Below are 27496 nucleotides of genomic sequence, written 5' to 3'. Positions count from 1 at the left end.
TTGAGGCCCCATATCCACATCCCCACCAGGGAAGGATGCCAGGACCCAGAGAATTAAGAGATCCCTTCCAAGAACCCATGTCATCATATAAACAAGATGCTAAACTTGATTTCTCTTTAATTTAATACAACTTTCTCCAATCACATGAAATTATGATTCTATAAACATGCAAATCTTCCCTATGTTCTCCATAAAGTTATTTTTGTCTCAGTCTTGAATAGCTACATTTACATGCCCTCCAAAATGCAAAAACTAAAGCATTAGTTTGGCCCCCAGCAACCCTTAAGAGCACTTGAAAATACACAGAATCGTAGAAAAATAAAGATCACATTTCATGGACACTAGCTTTTCCATCTAGACAGACACAACTATTTACTTCAGCAAATACTGAGTCTTTTAGAAGACAATGTCAATTTTATTGCTTTTAGAAATAATGTGTAAAGCATAGAACTTTACAACTTGCACATGAGCAATTCCATCTTTAAATATATTTACGTGGTGAGAAAAAGTACATGCATATGAATATATAGAATTTTAAAATCGCCATCATTTACATTACAAATTTCTTTATACAAACATCTTAAACTTTTTTTCTGAAAAAGAAAATTAGCGACTGGTAAGAACCCTCTGAGACTGCAGAAAATCCAGCTTTCCATTTAAGCAGCCTTTCACTGAGAGACATGAGTGATGGCAGATGAAGGCCTCTTGAGAATAGACTCAACAGAAAATGACAGCGGTTCATTCACCGAGAGTTTTGTTCCAACTTGTTTGGCTACAAAAAGGTCTTTTGCGCATCTATCTATTGTAAAAGTGTATTTCTGGTTCTCCTTGACTAAACACTCTCTGTGTTTCTTAGGGGCCTCTTCAAAGGCCTCTTTGACAAATGGTGTTTTCAACTCAGGACCTGATTTGTCATTAAGAGTTTGCTGGAATAGTGAGTGGAATGGATTATGTTTAAGTGGTAGAGGGTGCCTGGTGCTTTCTTTGCTGATCTTGGTTAAGACGTGCCCTTGAGCTGCCAGGGAGTCCGTGTCAACAATTGGAGAGAAATTCCGTCGGGGTGGGGAGAATGCAGACCTCTCAGGAACAGCCTGGTGACCCTGAAGGTCAGTTCTTGAGGTCTGGACCTCAGAAGTGTGAGGCAGCACCAGAGAGCCTTCCAATTTGGGTGGCAACATATCATGTTCTGTACCGAGACCATCCTGGACTTGTATTCCCTTCAAGTCCCAGCTGGCCCCAGGTTTCAGGGCTTGAACTGAGGTGGTGGCATTTAGCAGGCATTGCTGGTAGAGGAGAGTGTCACTAATTGGGCCACACTTGGGCCAAACTAAAAATCTTGAGGACAAGGGATACTGTCTGTAAGTCGTGGCCACACTGACATTGGAAGAAATTAGTTCCATATTCCCAGACCCTGAATACTGCATGGTTAGATCAAGGCAAGTGGGCAAAAAATTACAGAAGTCTTTGCTTGGCGGTTCCACTGGGGTGGGGTTGTAGGCACCTTTGTAGGAATTGTATTCAGGTCCATGCACCATGCGGTTGGGCAGGAACAAGGCAGCAGCTTGGGAAGCTTCCAACATCTCCCTCTCTTTATATTCTCTCTCCAGCATAATGTTCTCCAACTCTTTATCAGCAAAGGCCCGCCTTTTTCTCATCCGGTCACTTACGGGGGGAGGAAGAGGTAAGCTCCCTCCCACATAAGTCTCTGCTGGAATGGGGCGGTAGCCTAAAATAAGCAAGCATTGCACACGAAAGAGATTAACATCTAGGGAAGAAAAATCTGGACATCCAGAGGCAACCGAAATACTACAAATTGGCAGAACAAGTGTTTACAGTTTTATATCACTAATATATTTATACAGAAAGCAAAAGTATTAGTTCAATTTTACATTGCTCCCTTTGGAGGAAAGGATATAATAATGTTTTGTTATTTTTGTTTTTGTAGTTATAGGCTTGTTTGTTTACTTTCACAAAAATACTTCCCTGGCTGAAATTTTAACATTCTTCCCAGGCTCCTACACAAGGCTGTTGATCTCACTTCAATCAACGATTTATTACTATCCATGTTATCTTTTTCCATTATAAAAAAAGATAGCTATACCTAGAGCTGATGTCACTTTTATTTTCTAAAGATGGCTCATTATGTACACATTGTTACAGTTGGAGAATAATCCAAGGAGAACTAGGAAAAAAGAGAAAGTTAAAGCAGATTAGTGAGGAGAAAAACAGAAAAGACTTAAGGAAACAGCGAAACATAGAAAATTGAAAAGAGCTGTTGACTAGTCAAACAGATTCTGTAGTGAACACCAAACTAGGCCCCTACCCCTGACTGCCAGTGCAAACAAACAAACAAAAGTGGGAGCAGAGCGTGGAGATCCCGGCTATATTGAAAATAACTGCTCTAAAACATTTTTCCCAAGCACTAATCATGTTAGCCAAATACCCAAATGGTTGAATAAGCAATCATTCGAACATAGCTTAAGTCATTCCACACTTTATGAAGTCAAAAACAAAGATCAGTATAACAGCATGAATAGAATTCCTGGTGGCATAAAATACTTTCATCATCCCCAACACTCACCACTATCAAATTTGTATGAAGGATCCACTGTAACATTTGTGTAACAAACCCATCAGACTCATTTGCAAATAAAATAAAATTTGAAAATTAATGTTTCCTTTGCCATAGTAAGTTTTTGCCAGGAAGTTATTTACTTGCATTTACTATTCCATGTAATCCTCCCACTTCTCAAATTGCTTTGGCCTAATTTCAATTTATCAGTGTGGTCCCTATGGTTATAAATTTGTTTACCTAGTTTGTAATCAAATTGACTTCTTAAACATGAGAAACCATTCTAAGGCCAGAAGGATACAGCACAGGGTAAGACACGAACAAACTTTAAAACCTGTCCAGAACAACCCAATTCAGAAGCCACATAAGAAAAAACAGAACTCCAATATCTATTTTGTAATCCTCTTTGCAACCTGACTCTTATGAAGTAGTAATTAGTGCAAATTAGTGCAAGCCTTTCTTGTCCTGAAATGGTGAAAGGCAATCAGCATATTATTTATCAGGTCAATAAATACATTCCATATCTGAACAGAGATACTTTGAAAAATCAGAACTATTTTAAGATAAATCGATGTATCCCCAGGCTTTACAGAAAGTGAGAACATGGAGAGAGTTATACACTTAATCTGTTCAAATTCAACCTCCACGTCTCTTATTTGAGTCTACAGTCTCGACTGTCAAAATGATACAGTGATGTGTGGAATAACCACAATTATACAGAGTCCAAGAAGGAAAATGGTAAAATGAAAAAGAATGGGACTAGAGGTTGAATTGTCCAGACTAGAGGTCTTTGTTGGTGTGGGTAGCTATTAAACTCCTCACCTGACTTACTCTATTTTGTTCCAAATACAACCAAAGAATTTTTTTTTAATTTATTTCCTTCCAGGACATCTGTTCCGGGATCACTTGGCACTGTATCTTTGCACATCCCTCACACTAGGACAAATTCCATATGCACTCCATCTCCATGTTAATCTAGTATCTATTAGACAACAAAATTATCAGTAACAAAAACCTCAGGAGGTATGTGAGACTCATTTTTCCTTGTCCTGATTTCCTTCTTAGGGAAAACTTTCTAATAAAAAGTACCTTCCCCTCAGATTGCTCCTTCACCGGTTAATAAAAATGACATGTGCCAGAATGATGACAATTTCACTCAGAATTTGGTTTAAAAGGCTAAAGGAATAATTTTGCATTGCTTTACCTTCTAAAATGCTTTTGGCCAGCAAACTGGGTGCCCTGACTTGCCTCTGATACACAGCTTTGCGATCGAAGTTATTCTGTTTCCCGGAAAGCCCCTTCTTGTCCTGTAAACACACACACACACACACACACACAAACCATCATCAATAATGCTCTGAAAGAAAACGTGGGAAAGCGAAAAGGAACGGTGTCAGCAACTCTCCCCTGTCTAAATGTATTTCTTTTCCTATCCCATGTTTAAATGATTCCAAATAAATTAATATTATTAGCACTCCTTAATTCCTGGGCACCAAGTTAGCTCAGTCCGAAGCCGTCTACTGGCAAGCAGGGCTCCGGATTTCTCTGTGGCTGCTTTGTTAGAGTCACGCAGACTCTCCCCGTAGCTAAAAATGGTGGGACATCTCTGAGGAAGGTGAAATCTACAGCCGAGGAGATGATGGGAGCCCGGCCCTAAACGATAGCTACTACGCGGGCCCGTGTGGTGCCCAGGGCTTGCCATTGGACAGTGACGTGGGGCTGGTTTCCCCTCACAGTAGAACTGGTGGGACGGGTGCAGGGTGTTGAGGGAGAGATAGGATGGTCCCTATCTCTGACAGTCCCCTGGTCTGGCCGAAAACTCCAGATTGCTCACTGGGTGACTGGGACGCAAGAAGGCGAACAAAACCCACGGAGGCCGCCAGAGACGTAGGACAAGGGGACACCCGCCCTTGCACCCGCTGTCCACCGGCCGTGGGAACGCAGGGAACGCAGGGTCCGCAGTGAAACACGCTGGATGCGGGAGGAGGCCGAGTCTGGGCCAGGGCCACCTGGGGCTTCCAGTGCACTCTCCAGGGCCCTTGGGAGGCTTTCTATTAGAGTCACTGCCTTTGGTGTATACGTTGATCCACTCCCCAACCCCTCCTCGGTGAAAAGTAAAATCAAAAATCCTCTCCCTGCCCTGAGTTGCTCTGAGCTCTCCAGGCACAGGAACACAGGAACATCAAGTCCAAGATTCAAGAAATACGTTCCTCTGAAAGAGAACCCAGGCTCTCCTCACAGCGGGAACCCTACGGTGGGAGACCGCAGAAAGCCCTCCACCAGCTCGCAGGTAGCAATCGGGTTCAGAAGCTTCTGGCTGCATGACCTTGGGCTGCAGGCACCTAACTTCTCATGCTACTTTTGGTCTCGTGTAAAAGCGTTAGCACGTTCGGCCTATCTCAAATGACCCGTGACAGCAGGAGCACCCTGGGCCTTGCGTGCTGCGTTCTTCTTTTTTGCGATCAGCGCGAGTACGGCGTGCAGCATCACTATGGACGCCATGCACTGCATCAACCATTCTAATCCTCCTCTTGCCAACACCACCAAAATAAATGTTAAACTATTTTTTAAACGCCCTTCCTATAGTGTCTCGAGTTGGCCTAACCATTTCCGCGCCCTTTTCGACTGTTTAACACAAAATCTTTTCTACAAAGTTCCCCAGCGACGCTCCAGGCATCCTCCCTCCCGACCCTGCAGGCCAGCGTGGGGAGAGGTGTTCTCGCCACACTTCCAGGGAAGTGTCAGGCGCCCCGAAGTCCTGGGCCTGCGTGGGTGGGGAGCAGCCCCGTCCCCTCCAACTCACCGACCCCCCACAGAGGCCCCTGACGCCACCGCCAGGCGTGCCCCCGGGCCCAGCGGGTACACACCTCGGTGGCCTGCTGCCTCCGGAGCGCCACCTGGGCGGCCATGACGCGCTGCCGCTCCACCACCAGCAGGCAGTTGGCGCACTGGCAGTCGCGCCAGCGGCAGAAGCGCTTGTGGCCCTTGAGGCAGGACACCACGCCGTGGTTGCGGCAGCGCGCGCACTTCGGCGTGCGGCTCAGCTTCCGTGGCTCCGCGCAGCCTCCCGCGTTCATGCCGCGCTCTGCATGCCCCGCGAGGGCCTGCGAGGCCTGCGACGACGGAGGCGGCCTCAGCGGCAGGCTCCCCTGATTCTCTGGCCTGCCGGACACCCCTGGGGAGGCGCCCGCCTCCTCGCCTTCGCCCTCGAACTCCCCGTCGTCGTCTTCCTCGTCCTCATCCTCATCGTCCTCGCCATCCCCGTCTGCGGGCAGCTGGGTGGGCCCTGGCGGCGTTCGCGGCAGCGCCCCGCGGCCGTCCTCCTCCATCTCCAGGCTCTCCACGTCGATCTCCCAGTCCCCGGCCGCCGGGCCCGCCTGCCGGTCAGCCATGGTGTATGGCACCTCCCTCGGGCCCAAGCTCAGTCGCCTGCACTCTGGGAGACACGAAAAGATCCCCAAACCCACCGGCCTACATGAGGCACTGTCACCAGGCCCTGGGACCAGACCTGGTCTGCCTGCCTCTGGCCCCTTAAGGAGCCCTGCTCGCTACCTGTCCCTCGCATCCAGGCCCCAGGTACCTGTCTTGTGTCTAAAGAATCCCCCGGGAATCGCCATCCCAACAAAGTTTTTATCTATTAATTCTAAATGCTCTGTGAGCACCTGACCTTTAACCGCAGCCCCCTCTGGCTGTACACCCACTTTGGGGACAGTCCCCGGTAATGATTGTGTCCAACTAGGCCAACCTAGGCCACTTGTCAGGCTTCCCCATACCCAACTAGTATGACCAAGATGAATATAAAAATGTCGATGGAAGAATTATTTTTCTTTTGATCAAAAGGGGCCCATCGAACACAGAGCGGTCCCACCCTATGCCTCCCAAAGGTCTCTCACCCACAGACACCACCCCGACAAATAATTAATAATGGAAGTGTTCTGCTGTCATTACAGCCCCACAAGGATACTGGGCACACAGCTCTGCAGATGCTCTTCCAGCATCAACAGTGCTTGGGCCGCGCAGGGCTGAGCCGGACTGAGAGCCTCTGGGCTCTATGTACATCGGGCATGGTTTACACCTTAACGAAAAACTTCCAAGTAAATTGAAAAGATAAGGAAAGGTGATTCGCACCCTTTGCCCTCCCTGACACCCCAGCAACATCACAGCACTCACCAAGACTCTGAGGCCCGGGCTAGCAGCCGAGGCAAAAGATATCCAGCCTTGGGATCTGGCTCTTGGAATGCTGGCAAAAGATATCCAGCCTTGGGACCTGGCTCTTGGACTCCTGGCTGTGCTTGCAAACAGAAATCAGGGTCGCCACACCCTGGCAGGAAATCGGGGGCTGACAGCTGGAGGCACGGAGCCCACTGGATGGGAAGTGGGGAAGAAAAGGGGATGGAGAAGGTGAGTCAAGTCCTTACGGCCTCGCCCCACACATCCCGATCTCTGCAAAGTTCTGATCAGTCCTCTGCCAGCCCCGGGCGCTTCACCTCGCTGAAGCTACTTTCGGCTTCCTCTGCCCCAAACTGGGAGGGAAAGGTTGGGCCACCCTGGCCTAGCTCAGACAGCAGGCTCTCGGGGAGGGCGGGCGCACGCAGCTGCGTGCGGCGCAGCGCCCCTCACAGCAGTCTCCAGCCACCGCTCCCTTTCTCAGTAATATCCGCTCGGGCCCCCGAGCTTTGCGCCCGCTGATTGGCCAGTTGTCAGGCGGTGTGCACGCTGATTGGCCGAGGCGCGCCGACCCGGCGCTCTCCCCCTCTAGGCAGCCACCACGCTCCTCCTCTCTGCGCTGGGGCAGAATACTCCCGCGCCGCCTTCGGTGCAGCGGGGTAGCCTGTCCAGACATTAAACCCGAAGCATGACGGCGCCTACCAAGGTGAAGTCTCCATTTATCTCATGGACTAGGAAACAAGCAGACACACACTCTTAGGAATCGCGTTGTCCACAAGAAAAGGTAACAGACGACAAGGCAGAGATAGAAAGGCTACTGTTGGTCTCTACGTTATCAGCATCACCAGTATTTCTGTGACTCAATCATTAACCCAGAGTTGGGTGCAAAAATGAGGCCTCTCTAATCGGGTGAACGGTGGCGGCATCCTACTTTCTCCTGCAAGACTAAATCAATAGTTATCTTGCACCACAGCGCCCAAGTCAACGGACAAATAACTTGTAAATATTTTTGTATCTAGCGCCTCTCATCTTCGAAATGCAAAGTAGTTTCTCATTAACCTTCATCATGGCCGTGAGGCAGGCAAATCGCCAAATCACCTGTGTCACATTTTTCTTCTATGGCAATTACTATTTTGGTTGATTTGGGGGAGAACGGACATACATGCCATTAAGAGATTTAGGTACAATATATTCACTCTAAGCATGTTTATAAACGAAGCTCTTTTATAAAAAGATTACTTTTTAAGGTGAATGAATGTATTTCTAAAGAAAAAAATACTTTTTATTGACTCCCTCAAAAATCCTCACGTAAATGTTTAGTAACAGTTAACATTTACAGGTTGAAAGGAAATAGTCCCCTGATACAATGCTGCATTCTATTTCTTCAACTAAATTTAAAATCACTTAGATGCTTTTCTAGTTATGCTATTAAATAATTGATACCTCTCAGGATCAGTTTAAGAGACAGATTAGGAAATTGAGTGCCACCGCACTGAGCACATAGTAGGCCAGCAATAAATATTTGTTAAAGAAAGGAAATTGCTGAACTGAATCTATGTTACCCGTCAGAAAGTTATGAGTTAACCAAGCTCGGAGAGGTTGGAACAAGGCTGCTTAGGAATTGCTATGAAACTAACCCGATCCACTAGACACACGGATATTCTCGGACTTTTGCTGAAGTTGTAAAGTTCTTCCCTGGTGACCAAGCACTGAGGTTTTCCTTAGTGCGGGTCCTTCTCCCCAGAGCCGCTTGCGATGACCAGTGAAGAAAATAGAGAAACAGTCCTACTTATTTCTGTGGGCAGCTCAGTCGCTCTGAGTGTCACCGAGGGTGACTTAGGAGCTGTGCGCGCTCAGACATGGGACAGAATCATGCCGTTCGTGCCTCTCGCTTGGCACCACGTAATACCACCAGTGAGTTTTACCTTTTGCGTAGCGCTTATACTCATTAAAGTGCATTTGTTCACCTACGTTAGAGAGTTTGCGTTGACTGCAGCCGAACTATTTTCCCCGTTTTCCAATGACGAAACAGGTTCAAAGAGCGCCTACACCACCACGCCGTAACCTACACCACTCCCACGGGTACCCCCACAGGTCACAAAGTGGTCTGAGAGAAGGCAACGGACTGGTGAGCACCTTGGTCATATCGGCCTCTGCTCTGAAGTCTCAAAAGCTTCCAGGAGCCCTTAGCTCCCAGCCAGTAAAAGCTCACAATGGGTTCCCGGTTTTTATTTTGTTCCTCTCTACCTCTTCTAATTTTAGTGCCTAGCGTTATGAGCAGACCTCCTGCAATAGGATACAGTACGTTTTTATCAACTGTTTCTGGTGTTTTCTGTCTCCCTCCACTAGCTACATTTCTGCATTTGCAAACAGGCTCCACAACGCTCGCCACCTACACCACTTTCACCGGTACCCCCACGCCTGCTGTGTATGCGTGCTGGCAGGCTGGGCTTTTACTTTATTTATTGCTTGGCGGGTGGGGGAGGACCTGAAATCTTTAGCTCTTCTCCAGTTATTATGAACATTAAGAAACAAAATCAAGAAAGTAGGTTTGTTAATTTGCGGTAACTAGATTGGGGAGAAGGGGTACTGGAAGGGAACAGGAGGGGAAGGGGGCATGAGCGGCTGTTTACTAAACAGAAAATAAACAAGACAGGCAGTTCTTGAACTGGTTTGAGTTGCAAAAGCTGCTATGTAAGAAGGAAACAATTGGAATTTGTGTATAGTAAACCACACAGGCTGATGCCAAGAAGGGAGATTGGGGGGGGGAGGGTGCACCCGAGAACCTCGGAGCCGGCTCCTGGGAGCACACCGAGAGAGCAAGGCCCTCAGAACGTGGGTCAGAGCTGGGCGGCTCCCTCCTCCCCCAACACAGCCAGACCTAGAGAAAGCCGCTTCCCGGTGCTTCACAGAAAGGCTCGGCCCGCCCGCGGATTTCTGGATGGGTGGGCCCAGGACCGTTCCCTCCCGACATGCTCCCCCCACCCCTAGCAAAAATCTGCACAACAGCCCCACTACTTCCTCCAGACTTCCCTGCCCGTCTCCACGTGCCCCCTCTCCCCACCCTCCCAGGACCCCATCAGCTGTACTTGGGGACATGTCGTTATAATCGTGATCCAGATGAATTACACTCTGTTCCTGGACCTGAATGCCCCCAGAGAATCGCGACCCCAATTGTTGAGAGGTGAGGTGGTGTGGAAGGGGAGTGGAGAGCGGGAGGTTTTATCATGGGATGAGCTTAAGGAAGTCTGAGGAACGCCGATACTAAATGAGAGATTACCTGCATTTTTCTGGAAAATTAAAAAGGAAGCCAAAGTTGCACAAACTGGTTACTAAATGAAATACGCAGAAGCAAAAGGAGTCAGAGAGCCTGAGCTCAAGGCTGGTTGTTCCACTGAGGTGACCTTGGTCAATGATCTTTTCTGTGGCTTAGTTGCCACAGGTGCAAAACAGTATGAGAGGCCTTCTCGGCCGGTCCGGTCGTTGTGAAGACTCAGTAATAAGGTTAGAGAGTCATCACACAGTAGAAGCTCAATAAACATTTGTTTATCCCACAGGTGGCAGCGTGCGCAGTTCCGGGAGGGTCCAGCTTCCGGGTGTCTCACAAGCTAGACATAAGCGAGAGCGCAGGGAATCCAGCTCTTTTCTCCAAGTTCCTCTATTAAAAGGGGTCAGGATGTGGCTGAGGATCTGCTCCGTGAGGAAACAGAAGTGCTTTTGGCTTGTAAACTGACACCAAATTACAAAGTGCAATTCGGAGTCCCTCTTGTAAATGACCAAGCAGCCAGGCAGCTATTGACTATGAGGGTTCGGCCTGTAGGGGCAGAGCGGGCCCAGCGCTGACGCTCCTCCTCTCCCTCTACTTCCCTCTCCCTTTCCCCAAAATCATTCTCACCGATACCTCTTCCCCTCCTTGCAGCTCAGACCCAGCCCTTTGCAAAGCCTGCCTTTAGCGAGTCAAGCTAGGGAACCTGAACAATAAAGTAGGAAAGGGAAGGGAGTTTTTTTTTCTTCTCCTTCTTGATGAGGGTGACTTTGTTTCTTACAAATACTCCTCAAAAGACAGAGAGAGGGAGGGAGGGAGGGAGGGAGGGAGGGAGGGAGGGAGGGAGGGAGGGAGGGAGGGAGGGAAGGAGGGAGGGAGGGAAGGAGGGAGGGAGGGAAGGAGGGAAGGAGGGAGGGAGGGAAGAAGGAAGAGAAAGAAAGGCGGTCCTGTGTTTCAAATCTCAAGGTCTCAGGCCTTGGCCCCTGCTGGCCCATCCAATTCCTTACTGTGAATCCCAGCTGGCCCGTCCCCCCACCTCATCACCCCTGCAGGCGCTGCCTCCCTTCCATACCACCACTTCGGTCTGTGGTCCCACTCCAGGGTGGCCTCTACAATTTGGCCCCACCACCTCTCGCCAGGTTCACTGAGCCCTTGGCCGCCGAGTTGAGCAGCCCTGAGCGGTTCTCCAGACCCTGGCTCTACGCAGGCAATCCGAATTGGAGGCTGAGCGCCCGGGTTTCAGAACTGACAGACTGAGCTTAAAATGCCGATCTGCTACTCGTTGGTTGAGGTGTAGAGAGGAGGACCCTTAACCTCTCTCTGAGCCTTACTTCCCTCAACTGCAAAGTGGAGTCACCTTAAAAGAGATGACGCCCTAGAACACTGGAAGGGTGACTGCCTGTACATGAACATTCAGTATACTTGGGAGCTGTTACTGTACATTTTCACTCCGAGAATTAGCCTGCAGAGAGCCCGAGGCTGGGAGAAATGCGAGGCGCGATTACCAGTTTCCTAGGCTTCGAGATGAGGCAGAGCCGGTTGGAACACTGCCCTCCACCACCAGCCGGAGTCGCCTGGGGTGTTGAATGACTTTTGGGAACATCTAGGCAATTCTGTAAAAGGGCTTTACTCTGTCCGATTATGTCTCTGGTTTCTCCAGAGATGACCTCGAATCCACCTCCGCTCACAGAAAGCTGCTCTTAACATTGTATCGCCTCACAATTTTGACCGATTCTGGACACGGCGAAATAAATAATCCCAGATGGAATTGCAGAGATACGATTTCCCAATTTGCTTTGCGTAATCAAATATACGACCTGTCACAAGCAATGGGGGTTTGGGGGGCGGGGGCTTGCTAGAGATAACTGTTCTCTGAGAAGCTATTAGAATTCTCTGTTTCCCTGCTCTGTGTGTCCAAAAAAAGCAGAAGAAAAAGACAATGCGATCTGGGCTCTCATCCCTCCTCCGTGGGAAGCAGGGTTTAAATAACAGGCTTTTAACACCAAAAGGGATGCGCTTAGTGCATGCCCCTCAGTTCACAAATGGAGAGGGAAATTGAGGCTTAGAGAAGTTCATGGGACTTGCTAGGAAGAGGCACAGTTAAATAGTGCCTGCGCAGGACCAAAGGGGCCACAGTAACTCCCCCTCCAGATCGCTGCCTTCACAGAATTAAAAATAATAATAAAGTGCCCTTTGCAGCAGGATCAGATGCCCGGGCTGTGTGAAGCAATCATGCCTCACATATGGAAGGATCTGCCGGCCCACCCACCCCAACCCCAAGGCAGCTTCCATCCTCCATGCCGGGAAACATAGCTCAATTCACTTGGGGGTCATGTAGCAGCGAGGAGATGAGGCAACTGCAGGCCTCCTTGACTTCTTAGTACCCATTCCAAATGGTTGTCAGGGGAGAGAGGGACTCAGGGTTGTAGTGGGGCCTGGGTTCCACACCAGGGGTGGTGTCCTTGCTATGGAAGGCAGCCATCGATGGGCATGTGGCTTGTTGCCACATCAGGCCAGGCACACACACACACACACACACACACACACACACACATAGAGCTCCTGCTCTAGGCCTCCCTGCAGTCCCTAGGGAACCGCACTAACTGAAACAGTAAACCTTTACCCTGAGAACTGTCCACCCATACTCCCATCCCATATCAGGGTTTAACATTTTATTCACACTCAAATCACTCTTCATATTTTCCAACAGTCCAAGTACCAAGTAGAGAGGAATCAAGAGAAGGAGGGGGAGACCAAGTGTTGATGGGGCAGGCACTATGGTAAAAATTACTCATTTCACCCATGTATAGAAGCCATTGGGCAAATCTTTTCACCTTCCAGGGCCTCAGATTCCCTGATGATAAAGTGAGGACTAAAATTCAGTGATCTCTAAGTTCTGTCACACACATTAAAAACTATAACAAATTTTAACTCTTACTTGATGGACTCATGGCTTAAGTAACAAGATCAATGGCATGAAGAAAGGGTGACATCTGCTTCTCTATACTTCTGTGATTGATCCAGTCTAGTCAAAATCCTAATCAGTAATATGAAAACAAAAACAAAAAAAATCTATCAAATTCTATCAAAAAATTTATCAAATTTCCATCTATCAATGGAAATTGCACAAAAGATACAGTTACCTAGAGCCCAGGCCCAGTGAGGATTCACTCCGGTGACAAAGAGGGTTCCCACAAGTCACAAAGGTCCCATGATCCTGTGGCTTCTGATTAGGTCCATTCTGGCTGGATTTTAAGCAAAAAAAAAAATTACCAGGCTTTTTAAACAGGCCTCCCTACCCCTGTCCTGTGTGATATGTTCCCTCTGAGATCTGAGTTTGAGCTCTGGGAAGAGCCAAAATATTTCCTTGCTGTCTCTCTGAAAAGCATCCTTGCTGACAGGAGGGATTCCTCCCAAATTCTAGCAGAAGCATCCCTATATGCTCAAGCTTTACCCTAGCCTCAGGGAGACTCCAACAGAGCGACTTGCACAGCACAGATGCTCCAATCCTGATGGGTGGGGGTTGGGAAGGAGTAGATAAGACAGGATCAAACTGTACTTGGCTCAGTCTTTGCTTTCATATGGATAGCAAGCAATTGTCCATATATCCAAGTAACTGAAGTGTGAGCCCATGTCTAGCAGCCAACTGGCAGAAAAACAGACACCTCTAAAAGCACTTGACCTTCCTAAGACTGAGTTCTGGGATTCTTTCCGTCTATGAAATAAGTGATGAAAAAAAAGTAGTAAGACTCTGGGGATTCTCCTGTTGTATTCCCGGTGTTGCCAGCTAAAGTAACCCTTGATCTTAGGCCACTTTGCTCACCATCATTCCTTTAGGCTCTCATTGGCTACTCTGCAAAATGAAAGACTTGAAGTCAAACCAAATCACCTCTAATGTTCTTCCCCCTATTTAAAAAAAATATGTCTATATGGGGTGAGACAATGGAAAAGGCTCCTGTGAAGGTTACTCCAAGGAGATGTGTGGGGAGGAGAGAGGAGACAGGGAGAAAGAAAGCCCAGCTTGAGGGGGCGCCACTTATAACAGTGCTGCATAAACTTGAAGAGCCCAGAGGAAATATATTCTCTTTGAAAACGTTGACCCCTGAGAGCAGGTGGGTGTTCTAAAGGAGGGAGATGAGCAAGTCGGAGGTGGCAGACAAGGGGAGATGTCACTTGCTTCACACTGATTTACCTCCGCGGGAGCGCAGGTGCGGTGCATGAAACTCCCGTCCCCTCCTCCTGGCCACCAAGCCCCGATTAGCCCTCCATTCTTGCCCCTTCTTTGGCAGAAAATTTATTGACGAGGTGAGGCCAGGCTAACAAAACTGCAACCCTGGGCGCTTCGGCCCCTCAAGAATGCTTTGATCCTCCCCCAGCGTCTAGTGGTCCCCAGCCAATTGCATTGCCAACCCTGGTGGGGCAGCTGCTGGAGGACCCAGCTTCCCTGAAACCAGTGGCTGGTGCGTCCTCCCTGCAGCAAGAGGCCACGCGGGGGCGCTGTGGGGCGGGCTCCCCAACCTGTGCTCAGTAGAGCAGTAGAGCCTGAGACCCAGCAGCCTGCCCGCCCGGGGTCGTGCAGTCTCCAGAACCAAGCAGCACCCGCGCACCCCGGAGCATTTAATCCTTGCCACCTCCTGCCCCCATCTCCAGGAGGCGTGAGGGATTGGTAGCGAACAGTGATTGATTTGGAAGTTTGGAGGGTCATTGGCCCAGGAAGGGAAGACCGTAGTGGACAGAACCCAGATCTGAATTTGAAGCCACGCCATTCCAGCACACTTCCCACCAGGAGTTAGCTAGAGCAGCAGTAATGAACAGGAAGGAACCGAACTGCGGGCTCCCCAACCTGCGCTGCAGGAAACCAATCCGAGGCCCTCCCAAGCCTCCAGGTCTTTCTTCCAGAAGAAGCCAACTTGATCTCCCTGAACACAACGTGGGCAGGCTCTTATCTCAGAGCTGCCCCTATTCCACACCGTATTCTTGTACTCAGCCCATTTCCCCACCCATACTTCAACTTGGCAAATCTCTCCATGCAGAAAGTGCCCTGAGGAGCAGAGGACGTTTTCAGTGAGGAACAGATTTTCAGAATTTCATTTTATAGGAAGTCTAAAATTTGGTGGTAGGAAATGACCCAAGACAAATGCACGCCATGTAAAGATTACAGGAAGCTGTGTAGACCAGACTGGGCTCTGAAAGCACAGGAGAACTGAAGTCATTTCTGGGTTGCTTGACAAGTTTTGGACAAGTCACTTAACCTCTCATTTATAAAAAGGGATACTAAATATTTCCCTTGCCTGTAACAATAGTTTCCTAAGTTCAATGAAAAAAAAAAGGAATTCTTTGAAAATCATAAAGCATTTTGACGATAAATTATTAATGAGGTTCCCCTTGTCTTACCTTGTTCACTTTCATGCCCTGCGTAGCATGTTGATAAGATCAAAAAAGATGATGTCTGTGAAAGGCCACAGAGGGAAATACAGGTGCTATTTTATTAATGACGGCGCAAGCAATGCCTGTCTCTCAAATGAAGCTGTCAGTATATTCCTTCACCAGCCAAATAAAAAACCCCATGCCTTACCTCCCTTGTGGCCACCAAGGAACAAAAACTATGGAAATGATTACATAGATTTCTTTATCCCTGTGAAAGTTGGAAAGGAAATATTATTCTCACTTTGAAAAGCAAGAGGTATACAGAAAGGTAAAAGAAAGAAGAAAGAAAAGAAAGAAAAGAAAGAAAAGAAAGAAAAGAAAGAAAGAAAGAAAGAAAGAAAGAAAGAAAGAAAGAAAGAAAGAAAGAAAGAAAGAAAGAAAGAAAACTTTGCTAAATAAACAGGTTGACTCAAACTCATTTCTCTTCCAAAGAAACTTTGTGTTATTGTGCAGGAAGGAATAGGTTCATCTTCAACTCTATTATCTCAGCTAAGACTGCTTTCTAGCTGTACTGCTTTCTTTCCTTTTCTTTTACTTACACTTTTATTAATGGAAACTTTTAACAATATACAAAAATAGGCCAAATAGTATAATATCCATCATTCTAACTCACTAGTATAATATCCATGCTATCCATATGTCCACATGGATATATAATATCTGTATGTCCATTAGCCAGATTTAACAGTTGTCATGGGCCATTCTTTTTGCCCTCCCTTCTCAAAGGAATGCTTCAGAAGTCCACTGCGTTTCTGTCAATTAAAGCTGCAGCTCCACTGACTGAGATGGTAAGATTTAATTATACCAATTGGATGAAATTTCTTGAGCCTCAGATCTGATACTTTCTCGAATTCACAACCTTGTAATAAATCACTCCAATAAAATACCCATCATTTGAGCACCTGGCTTGATGCCAGTAGACTGGGGACAGAGGCACAGGTGGCAGAAGTTCTCTAGGTTCTAGAATCTAGAAACTAAATTTCCTGTAGCCTGCTTTTCTAAGCAACTTGAGGGACTTCCTCCAAAATACACAGTAGTTAATAACTCCCTTAAAAGGTTGGGATTGTTGTACTGCAGGGCCTGGAATTAGTTCCTTTAGCAGAGAGCTTACCTCAGCCCTGGGTTTGGAACTATAAACCCATTGGACTCCACTCTACTCAGAGAATTTTACTCAAAAATGCCTCTTGAGCCGAGCCGAAGACATCTTTGCCTGACATTAACAACTTCCTAAGATCTCAAAGAGCAGAGTTTTTGTTGTTGCTGTTGTTTTCTTTTCCGCAGTTTTTCTTCATCCCAATTTGTACAATTCATACAGACATCTGTACACTTAACTTTCATCTAGTTAAGAATTACAAAGTCGGTAGATTTCACTTATCTCTTCCAAAAGAACTAGATCTGGCCTCAGTACACAGTCCAATATATGAAAGCACATAATCAAATTCCAGTTATAGCATTCTCTACAGTATTCCCAGATGCCACGCGTCATTTGGCAAATCTATAATGTAATAAATATTGATGGTTCCCTTACATGTGGTGTCAATATCTGCCCAGCCAAACATTTTTTTCCTGCACTCTCTTTTAAAAATATGTCACTAGAGTTGTTGTCCTGAAATTTGTTTGTACTCTGGCAGCTTTATTTAAATGTCAACCAGATGCAGAGTTTCACTGAAATGTTTTTATTATTACTATTACTATTATTATTATTTGTCCCTATGGATTGTTGGTGTTTTATAACACTTTTTTTAAAAAGTCTTTCTAAGATGTCTGTTCCTGACTGAAGATAAAACATTTTAAAAACCAATGAATTTCCTCGCTTAACACGTTTTAATTTTCCTTTCTGGCTCTGGGATCACAGTTCCTGAATTTCAAATGTTTTTCAATTCAAGACACAAGTAGAGTAACTGCTTAATTGAGTGTAGTTGAATATAACTGTAATGGTGATTTTTGCATCACAGAAGGAACCTGTCAATTACAACCTTTTCACCCTCCACTTACAGTTACACACACACACACACACACACACACACACACACACACACACACACATTCACTCAAAGCCCTGTTTTCACTCTTTTCCAAAATATCCTTCTGAGGTGAAATTTTTCATGCATAAACTCAGCTCAACCAAAACAATATTTTTACAGAAAGTTCAAGAAAACTAATTCTTAGTAATAGTTCATGTGGGTAGTATATATACTTGTTTTTTAAACCTAGACTTGAGCATGTCAATAATTAAAAATTGAAAGAGAAGAATCCATGCACTTAGCCTGTGATGAGGAAGCCTGTCGAGTCTTTTGGAAGTTACCAAATGCTTAGTGAAAGTGGTTTAAAAATCAAGTTATATTACAGATTCTATAACAAAACAGAATTTTTCCGTTTTCCTAAAATTCCATAACTATAAGCATTCATTGCTGTAGAGATATACATATTTGGTAGGCTCAGACAAATAACTGTAATTTTGTTATCACTACTACAGGAAAGGTTTTTTTTGTTGCTGTTGTTGTTTTTAACAACTCCTCTACTTAAAAAAACAAAGGCAAACAAAAGAAACTGATTTTTCTATGCCATACACAGAAAAACAAGATAAAGCATCAGGAAATTTTCGAATAGTCACTTAAAAATCCACATTGTGTATAAGTGATATTTTGGGGGAAGATATTAATTCTTAAGTGTGGAATTTTATCTAGAAATTTTGGTAAATTTACATCATAATGAAATTACTCTCACATTTTTTTTCCCTGTATGTTTATAAAGCATTAAAGTTTTACTAACCAAATTTCTCATACTTGATACAAATAAGAAATAGAATTTTTAAAAGCTATCTAGAAGTATAATTACCTTTTACTTCAGCTGTAAAATTAGTTTCTCTAAAAACTATAAAACGAATTAAATTGATATGAAAAATACAAAGTCTGTCATGCCTGGTTTGGAGGATAAGACTTATCTTAGTGGTGCTAAGCATTTCATGTCTGTTTCTTATTCATTGTTTGTAAAATTTTAAATGAAAACAGCCAAAATAGGCTACTTTTAAATTATTCAATAATTACAATATTCTAACAAAGGAAGTTGGGAGTGCAATTTATCATGCACACTAGAGTTATTCAGGAGTGACAGGCAAGGGATTTTTCACGTGAGCCACTTGCTTTATGCTACTGTGTTATTTGATAAGCATCCTCAGGGACCCAGGTCCCAGTCCTACCTTCATTTGAGTCCCATCCAACCAAGAGGTAATTAATCTCAATCCAAGTCAGCCCTGCTAAACTTCAGTAAAGTCATGTTGAAATGTTGGGCAGCTGCTCACAGCAAAACCAGAAGAGAGGGAAAAGCTACCCATAATACTCTGCCATGTATTGCCGCTGCGAAAGCAGATCTTAATGGGTTTTAAGATGCGTTTTTATGAATGCATTTTTTCACTCTTACTTATGCTCTTATTACCCGATCTCCTTAAGAGTGAAAAACACTGAAGATGCTTCCTTCCTTTGTTGTATGCAGTGCGGTTTTGTTTTTTTTAATTCAACTGTCTATGAAATTATAAGAAGAATTTTAAGTCCACATTTGATGGTTCTCCCAGATTCCAAAGTCGTAACTAGATCATTCTAATGTGTTTGAGAAGTGAAATGCACATCCATCGCATAGGCTGTTACCAAAAGCACCCCCAGAGGACAGTTGAGACAACAAGCTAAGTAATCAGAGACTGAAACCACTCTGCCTCTATCACTTGGGTTCAGGGAGTAGGGAAGCAGGCCGTGTCTCTAGACAGACAGAACAGACAATTCTTACAGGCATAAGCAGTAGTCCATTGACCTGATAGGGCCTCAGAGACCAGCAAAACATTTCACTCCATTGTTTCGCCTGGCCAGTGGAGCTGTGTCTGAGCAAAACACATTCGCCAGCACTGGTTTCCAACCGTCAAAAAAGTTTACAGGAGGGAGCCCAAATCTCCATCCCTGGGCACTTGGGACTGGGAATGGGCAGGTAAAGAGAGCTAATCTTGCTAAACATGCATTCTGATGTAATTAATGTTTATAAAACATGATGAAACATCAAAATTAATATTTATAATGTTTATATTTTAAATGTTGATAAAAGCCCTGGACTCAAGTCTCCTGCCCCTCTGCAACCCAATTTTAAAACAGGGGTTGAGAAAGGTTTTTAAAAACTAGGTTTCACCCTTCTTACCTAGTTTAAAAGGGGCTCATGGGCCATGAAATGACAAAAAAAACTAAATGTTAATATAAAAAAGATAAAAAGCGACATTAGGCCTTGATAGTCCTAGGCCAAGGTCTCTAACCAGACTCAGTGTAATCAAGAGTTTATTTTCAAGACCAGCCTTCATCTCTGGTATGTGAGCCAGTCTCCCATGCCCTCAGCCTGGTCTGTCTCCATAGCCTGCTCTGTTGGCAGGCCTCTCCAAACTCAGTGCTCCTACATGTATCAGCAGATAAATCATCACACAACATCACTGTGGTCCACTCGCCAACGCTACCACTCCCCAACACAATTGCCCAGTCCAGTGTCCCCAGCCCTAACTCTTGTCCAGCCTGCAAAGCTATCTGCAACCTCAATTCCCACTCAGAATCCACCTACACTGAGCTACCCAATGCCTTCTACATACCTGCAGGTCTTTACTGACACCTCCTCTGTATCTTTCTCTGCTGCCAGCCCCTCAGTTCCCTGTTGATCACAATCTGATCACAATCTACCATCGCTTAAGGATTTGTTCCGTCTCAAGTTTTATGAAAAACCTTCTCTGTCCCACCCCATCCAAGAAATACCCTTCTCCATTGACCTCTGATTTATCTCAATGTCTATGGTCTTTATAATCTACTATCTTGCATTTTTAGTTATCTCTATATTGTTTTATTTAGTTTTTATCACTTTGGTCTAAGTCACTTTTCAAAATCTAGGCTATGAGGTCCTTAAGAGTAGCCACCATATCTTAAAAGTCTTCATGTTTCCTAATAGCACCTAGAATGATACCTGAAAGAAAATATGTGGTCAATGGATATCTGTTGATTAAATGACTAAGTTGTTCATTTGTGAGTGACAGATAAAGGTCTTTCCTTCATTAAGTTAACAGACATTTATTTAGTGCTTTTATGTGTTGAACCCAGTTTTAAGCTCTGAGAACACAGCATTGAACAAAACAAAATCTCCTGGCCTCATGTAAGGAAGACAGACAATAACAAATAAATAAGAAAAGACATAATATGTCAGATGGTGATGAGTGCCATAAAAAAAAATACCTAAGAAGGAAAAGGAGTGGCTGGATAGGGTGCTATTTTATATACAGTGACCTCACAAATAAGGGACATTTGGGCAGAGACCTGCATGAGGTGTTGCTATCTGATGGAAGAATATTCCAGCCAGAGAAAACGACAAGTGCAAAGGCCCTGAGGTAGGAACGTGCTTGGCATGTTTAAGGAACAAGAAGTGGCAGATGCCACTATATCAGAATAAGTAAGGGAGACAGCATGGTGAAAGAGTGTTTGAGGGGTGAGGAGGGACACATCAAACAGAGCCTAGAGGACCTGGGCCTTCACTCTGAGGGAAATGGGGAACCTAAGTGAACAAAATTATAAAGCATTAAGGCAGTTTGTATCATTCAGCATGGATACCAGTGTCTAAGATCAGACCAGCACTCAAGCTATTTGTGTAAAATAAAAACACTACTACATTTATAGAACACCCATGTGGGCCAGATTCATGAATAGATTACCGAATTCATTTCTCAAAACAGTGTTCTGAGTCAGCATTGTGTCCATTTTTTAGACTTACAGAGTTAAGGAACTTGCCCAAGGTCATACATCTGATTAATTAGTGACGGGCCTAGAATTAAACCTAGGTAGCTCTAACTCTGGAGTCCATTCTCTTAATACTGTACATGGAAATGGCAAAAATCTCAAATATACGTTAGAGTATATACACTTGAGTACAGATGACTTGTGAATAAAAGTCAATGTCACCTGTATGAGTGTACCCTTTCACTGTCCCGAACATTTGAGAATCTGGATATACATTGTTGGCAAGTGGCACTACATAGATAGGTGATAAACAGCTGCCATGAATGTGTTGTTAGCAACTCTCTCATGGCACTAAGTTGTATGGAGGCCTGAGAGCAAGAGCCCTATACATATGTACAACCCCTCAGCATCCAGGCCCCAGCACCCTGTTACTGCAGCCTCTCCACTAGCCTCCACAGCACTCAAAGGGGAAAACACTGTACCTACCCCGGGAGCAAAGGTTCTCAACTTCCGTAACAGATGGAAACCATCTGTGAGATTTTGGCTCCCCCTTGCCCCTAGTTTTTATAATTTATGCCCAGGCCAGCATCCCGCAGGTGCTGAATCCGCAAATGTGAAGTGGAAACCAGGCACTTTGATGCCAATTGTAGATTAAGAACCATTGACTCAAATAGTCTGTAAGAGCCATGATATCCAGGGAATTTTTCTGGCTCTGACTTAGTAACTGAAAGACCCACTAGGTAACAAATTCTTTTTGCTATCCAATAAATTATTTTTTTTTTTTTCATTTTAGAATCATCAAAAATTCTGCCAGTCAGATAAACGTCTAGACTCAGTGTATCAGGATATGTAAAAAGAGGAGCTATTGATGGGGACGCTCAGAAGCAAAAAATGAGTCCGGGATATTGTCACTGCAAAGAGAGGGACCCACCAGCCAACTGGATCCTTGAATCAATAAGCGGCAGTGGTCAGAGGCAAGATGGCACACGGGTTTCAGTTCCAGTACCAACTCAGATTGGCAGTTATGACTGCCAGTAACACTGCACCATGAAAAGGATTCTGAGGCCAGGCAGGAAAGAGCAGAGTGATCGATTAGTGATGTCTACCACGGGTGTGCAGGTGAAACAACATGCTTTATACCAGAGTTAAGTGGGAGAACATCATGTTTAGAAAAAGGCACCTTACCTGATCTAAAAAAAAAGAACTGAAATTGCAAGAAACATCAAACTCTATATTTAGCAGATAAAAATTCTGCTTATTCTCTACTTAACTATAGGAGTATCCAGACTGAGAACCCAATAGAAAGCCCCTATAATGCTAATATTTAAGAGAAGTATAAATTCAATTATTGGGTGGTTTATCAACCACATGACGGTTAATGAAGCTATATTTTAGTGTAATCCCACAGCTGGATCAAAGACCTCAACAATTAGCTAATTATCAAATTGTCAATGTGCTTGACACTGCTATTCTTAATCTGATGGTTTATTTATTAAACTGATGGCTACTGTCTCTATGATGAGTTTTTCTTTTTTTTTAATTAAAATTTATTGGGGTGACAATGGTTAGTAAAGTTACATAGGTTTCAAGTGTACAATTCTGTAATACATCATCTATATATCACATTAGCTCATGAACCTGACAGTGTGACATGGTTTATTTGTGTGTTTTGTCTTTTTTCCTAAGGTTTATTATTGGCTTGTTTTAATATTCTTTTGATGTATTTACTTGTTGGACAGTTAAATAAACAAATCCGTAGGCTAAGAATATGTGAAACAGAAGCCATTATCTACCAACAACCTTATCTTTGAAAATGTTTAGGCAGGGAGAAACACAAACAAACCATTTTTAGGTCATCTTTCTCTTTCCATGCAACACAACTCTTAAAAGTATTTAAAATTTTTCTCCTACTTTTATGGAACTATTTGTCATATGTAATTTTTTAAATATTATAATATTCTAGATTATGTATAGTTATCATTTTCTATTTCGTGTAACTTCAGTATATGTGGTTTTTAGAAAAACACTGCAATATCTTGCATTATACATAACTATTACTTTTTCTACACTATATGTTAGGTACACTTCAACATGAACACATTTGTTGATTCTGGAGAGATAATAAAGAACATCTCACATGAGATGTGTACTCATACGAGCACATCTCCTTATTACGCTGTAGATGATAAATACATTAAATTGAGAATTGGGAGAGACCTTAGAAATCATTTTACGCTAGTGATTTTCAAACATATTTTAGCGTAAGAACCCTATTCCACAAAAGAAAACATCCTAGAAGGCTGCCACGTGGAAGTTAAATTCTGAGCCACCTGATTGAAACAGGAGTGGGGAGCCTACGCTGCTGGGCTGCACTTCTCTCAGCCCAGCCCAGCCGGTGGTCTTTAAATCATGGAAACTGAGGAAAGAGGGGCTTAGCTGGATGCTGCCTTATGCAGGATTTGTTTGCTAAGCATTTCAACACCAGACTACAAACACTTTATCATGTTTCCCTTGGATCACCCCTTTATGAGAGGCCTCAAAAGCAGGAATTTTTAATATTTTATGTACTAACCACTGCTAGAACAGGAGGCTCCACCAGGAATGGGCTTTAAACATGCCCTTCCTTTTACTTTTTTTCAAATAATTTATTTTATAAGTTTACACTCAGAATCCTTTCAATTAATGAGAATAATGCCATTAGAGAATAATGACCACCAGATTTAACATACAAGGTTATGGGTACCTATTTTCATATTAACCTTAGCATCTGTTTTCTACATCTTGTTTTGACTATAAGACATTCAGAAACTCCTAATTCATTCAGACAGGTAACTGCAATGGGTAATGTTTAACGCTTTTTTCATTGAGGGAGAAAGTATATACAGTGAAATGCACAGGTATTAAGTGTACAATTCAATGATTTCTGATAAATGGGTATGCCCGTGTAACCAACACCCAGTCAAGATAGAGACGCCTTCCTGTTTGGCGGACTTTAGGTGAGGGATAAATGCTCTTTGCAGTGTGCAGGTGAACCAGCGCTCAATCAGACAGGAAGTCTTCCTGAGAGGCTTCCTTTAGAACGGTGATCCAGGCAAGGCCTGAAATTCCAGTCTGAACAGTAGCCCAGTGTGTTAAAGAAATACTTGTGATGCCCAGTCAGGCATGGCTGGTGAGCTCCACCCCGCCACTCTCTTAACTCGGGCACCATCCCTGAAGCCAAAACACCAAGTGGACAGTGGGCACCTCAGTTATGATGATGCACAGAAGCATTTTTTATTTGGTGGGGCAGGTCTAGCCAGGGAGAAGGGTCTGGAGCTCCTTTTCCCAACGCGTGCTCACGTTGGGTCAATAGTGAGATTGTTCTAAGAGCGTAACCCAAGCCAGGTAATGTGGGCAGGATCTGTGGCTTTATTGTGTCCCTGCTATGTTAATTAGTATTAGGAGCATGATGGATTGGCAACACGTGTGTGCTCTGAGTCTTAAACCAGCCCTGAGAGTTTAGCACTCCATTAGTTACACATCACAGAAACCCAGGGGATGTTTACTCAAAAAGAGGATCACTTACAAGAGGGAAACATACTAATTCATTCCTGATACCGGCTGGGGAGAGGGACACCCCATCGGCCTGTGAGTACTGTAACCTGTCATCCAAGACAGAGATGGAATGAGAAGCTGGCAGGAAACTACAGAAAGCCCTGGCCCCCCTGGCCTGGGAACCCTGAAATCTCAAATCCTCAGTTGTTCCTACATGAATCCCTCTGAGACAGAAGTTCAGAGAAGGCTCTGTGTTGACATTTCAATTCATTACCCTGTCCCAGAAGCAGGGAACCCACGACACCATCTCTCCCACACTCTTGCCAGGTCAGAGAAGGGAATTCCCACTCTGTCCTCCTCACTAAGTTTTCCACCAGCTGCTGCCTCTCAGGCCTGGACCAGCTGTAGGCACCCCCGCCTCAGCCCAGTGGGTACCAAAAGGGCCCAGAAGTGATGTCTAAAATCCTGGAGCTCCTCCAAAACAACTGATTACTCTGACCTTTTTTTTTTTTTTTTAACTCAAAGAATTGAAAGATAAACTTCAAGTTCCCGTGTCATTGTAAAGTTCTAGACTTTTCATGTTGTCAAAGAAACATTGTAGACATGACAAAATATAGGTATGGCTAAAATACCAATGAATCCACCAATGGTGCTGGCTTTAAATTAACCTGTATAATTGGTATGTAATGTTACTAAGAATATATAATTACTAAGAATACACTTAGGCAGTGGAGTGCCAATAAATGTGTAACAACTGGCTGCTGGACTGGGAGTTGGGGAGCCCTGATTGGCAGCTCCTGATAGTTTCTATGCTGTAAATATTCCCACTGCGGCCAATTTCAAGCCACCAACTTGACACCACTGAACTCACAGTTGGGAAGAGCAGATGTTCACGATTGGTTCTTGCGAGCCAGTAGGGACAGGCTGCAGCACACTGTTCCAAGCTGGGAAACGACATTTGAATAAAAATCATCCCGGCTCCTCATTATGTCTCAAGCTTGTCCTCCATATCTCCCTTATTACTGTCCACACATCTCAGTGTCGTGGTGAAGATCTTGGGCCTTCAATCAGCATATCTGGTTCAAATCCCAGCTCTGCTGCTGGGAAACACTGGGAGTATTCCTTTGTCTCTTTCCTCCTCTACCAAATTGAGACTTTTTAAAATCATTCTACTGCATAGGGATGCTGTGTGGATTGCATAACTCACTTAGCACCCTCTAAAACAGTGATACTCAAACTTCAGCATGCATCAGGCTCACCTAACCAGCTTGCTAAAACCCCCCAAGTTTCCAAGTCAGTAGGTCTGGGTTGAGTCCTGAGAATGGACATTTCTAACAAGTTGCCAGGAGGGGCCTGAGTGTGAATTTCTCATAAATTCCCAGATGATGCTGATATGGTGCTTCCAGAGCCCACTTGGAGAACCATCACCCTAAGGGTGTCGATTTCTTGCCAAGAATCCATTACCTATTGGCTGTTACACTGTCAGTTCTAATTGCTCAGAGCTGTTGTCTCTAAATAAAGACCATGCCACAAAAACCCGAGGCCCTTCCTAAGGGAACAAACTATCCCAGAAGGACTCCTCAGGGTCTAAAGGAAACCTCAGTTGCCCTCAAACAAGGAGTAGCAGGGAGAACATCCATTCTCCCCTTGCTGCTTCTTCCATCAGTCAACAAGTCACCCCACCTGAGTGTCCGTGGTGGCCAGCTCCACTAGATAATGATCAGGTAGGGCGAAAAGGCACATAAATTAAAGAGGCAGGATCAAAAACAGATTACTTCCTGAGGTCACTAGTCCAAAGGAGCAATCCCCAAAGGGCAGCTATCCTTCCATCACGAAGTTTGCCTGTTTGCTTGTTTTTCAGTAGTTGGTCATATGGATGCCTGCGCCAGCACTAATATTTATTGGTGATGACAGGGGCTGATAGGGGCCACTTGTAGCACCAGACATGAATGAATCCTGAGTGAGGCACATAATTCATCTTCTATGTCACTAATAATTCATAAATCTTCCATTTTGAGTGTGGCAATATACTTAAACAGCTCACAATTATGTAACTCCTTATAGTCACCTCTCATTACAATTACTAATTGCTCTACCCTCACTATGTTCGCTGCATATCCAAGATGGGAAGTACGAATGGATAAATCTTAATGGCTTTTTAGGTCAATTACGCTAGTATATCAAGTAATTGTTTTTTGCTAAAATACATCACACAAGCCACATGCTGTGGTCAGGCCATAGGGCAATGGTAGCTCATGCTTAAAATAACACAAAGGAAAGTAGGGCTCACCAACTGAGAAAGCGAATGTTTATGCCCCCCTCATATTCCCATGTGAACTGCCTGGACAGTAGTTCCCGGTGGCTGGGGAGTGGCACACATGGTTTGTTTGATTATGTAAAAACGAGCATCCTCCCTGCCCTGCACACGATCGCCATGGGAAAAACAGCAGATATTGAAAATCCAGATGGGAAACCCTGGGAGGCAGGCCCTTTGGACCTAGACTTTTGGAGCCTCTGTATTCTGATTTTCAGATCTACCCAGAAGGGGCCTGGCCTAACATTTCCATCTTCTTTAATGGAGCATTTTCTCCCTTTCATGGAATGCAGTTGCACACCAGTGCCTACAAAGAAAGACCCCCTAACCTCAATCCAAGAAACACTGGCTCCATCCTTCCTCTTTTCACAGTTTTCACTTACAAGGTAGTTAGTTGGTTCCTCCAAACATACTTCACAATGCTAATCCCCTTCCTTCCTCCAATACTCAAGCCAGCTGCCTTTCTCCTCTTC

The 27496-nt window shown here is 44.7% G+C and overlaps 1 protein-coding gene across 5 annotated transcripts; it reads right to left on the bottom strand.

The window, feature by feature from the left end:
* Positions 1 to 388: 388 nt before the first annotated feature.
* DMRT2 (doublesex and mab-3 related transcription factor 2) lies at positions 389 to 7209 on the bottom strand. 5 transcript variants are annotated; one of them, XM_019730171.3, is made up of 6 exons: positions 7060 to 7209; positions 6743 to 6936; positions 5440 to 6008; positions 3777 to 3879; positions 2102 to 2182; positions 389 to 1726 (listed from the first exon to the last, which is right to left on the bottom strand). In XM_019730171.3, exons 3-5 carry the CDS (start codon positions 5962 to 5964, stop codon positions 2127 to 2129), a joined length of 684 nt encoding a protein of 227 aa, XP_019585730.2. In that variant the 5' UTR covers positions 5965 to 6008; positions 6743 to 6936; positions 7060 to 7209; the 3' UTR covers positions 389 to 1726; positions 2102 to 2126. The 5 variants fall into 5 exon arrangements, with proteins under 5 accessions (XP_019585730.2, XP_088649066.1, XP_074186611.2 ...); XM_088792940.1 differs by lacking the exon at positions 2102 to 2182 and having other exon boundaries at positions 5440 to 6659; positions 7060 to 7201; XM_074330510.2 differs by lacking the exon at positions 2102 to 2182 and having other exon boundaries at positions 7060 to 7201.
* Positions 7210 to 27496: the final 20287 nt, after the last annotated feature.

Source organism: Rhinolophus sinicus, chromosome 16, assembly GCF_057876585.1.
Source record: "Rhinolophus sinicus isolate RSI-liver-muscle chromosome 16, RSI-T2T, whole genome shotgun sequence".
In the NCBI taxonomy this organism is placed as follows: Eukaryota; Metazoa; Chordata; class Mammalia; order Chiroptera; family Rhinolophidae; genus Rhinolophus; species Rhinolophus sinicus.
This window is presented reverse-complemented; position numbering and strand designations above follow the sequence as displayed.

Coding starts and splice junctions, on each gene's coding strand:
- DMRT2 (XM_088792940.1), bottom strand. CDS start 5,964: ATGGCTGACCGGCAGGCGGGCCCGGCGGCCGGGGACTGGGAGATCGAC. Junction 3,880..5,439: donor GGAGGCAGCAGGCCACCGAG/GTGTGTACCCGC, acceptor GTGTGTTTACAG/GACAAGAAGGGGCTTTCCGG. Junction 1,727..3,776: donor GGCCAAAAGCATTTTAGAAG/GTAAAGCAATGC, acceptor TGCTTATTTTAG/GCTACCGCCCCATTCCAGCA.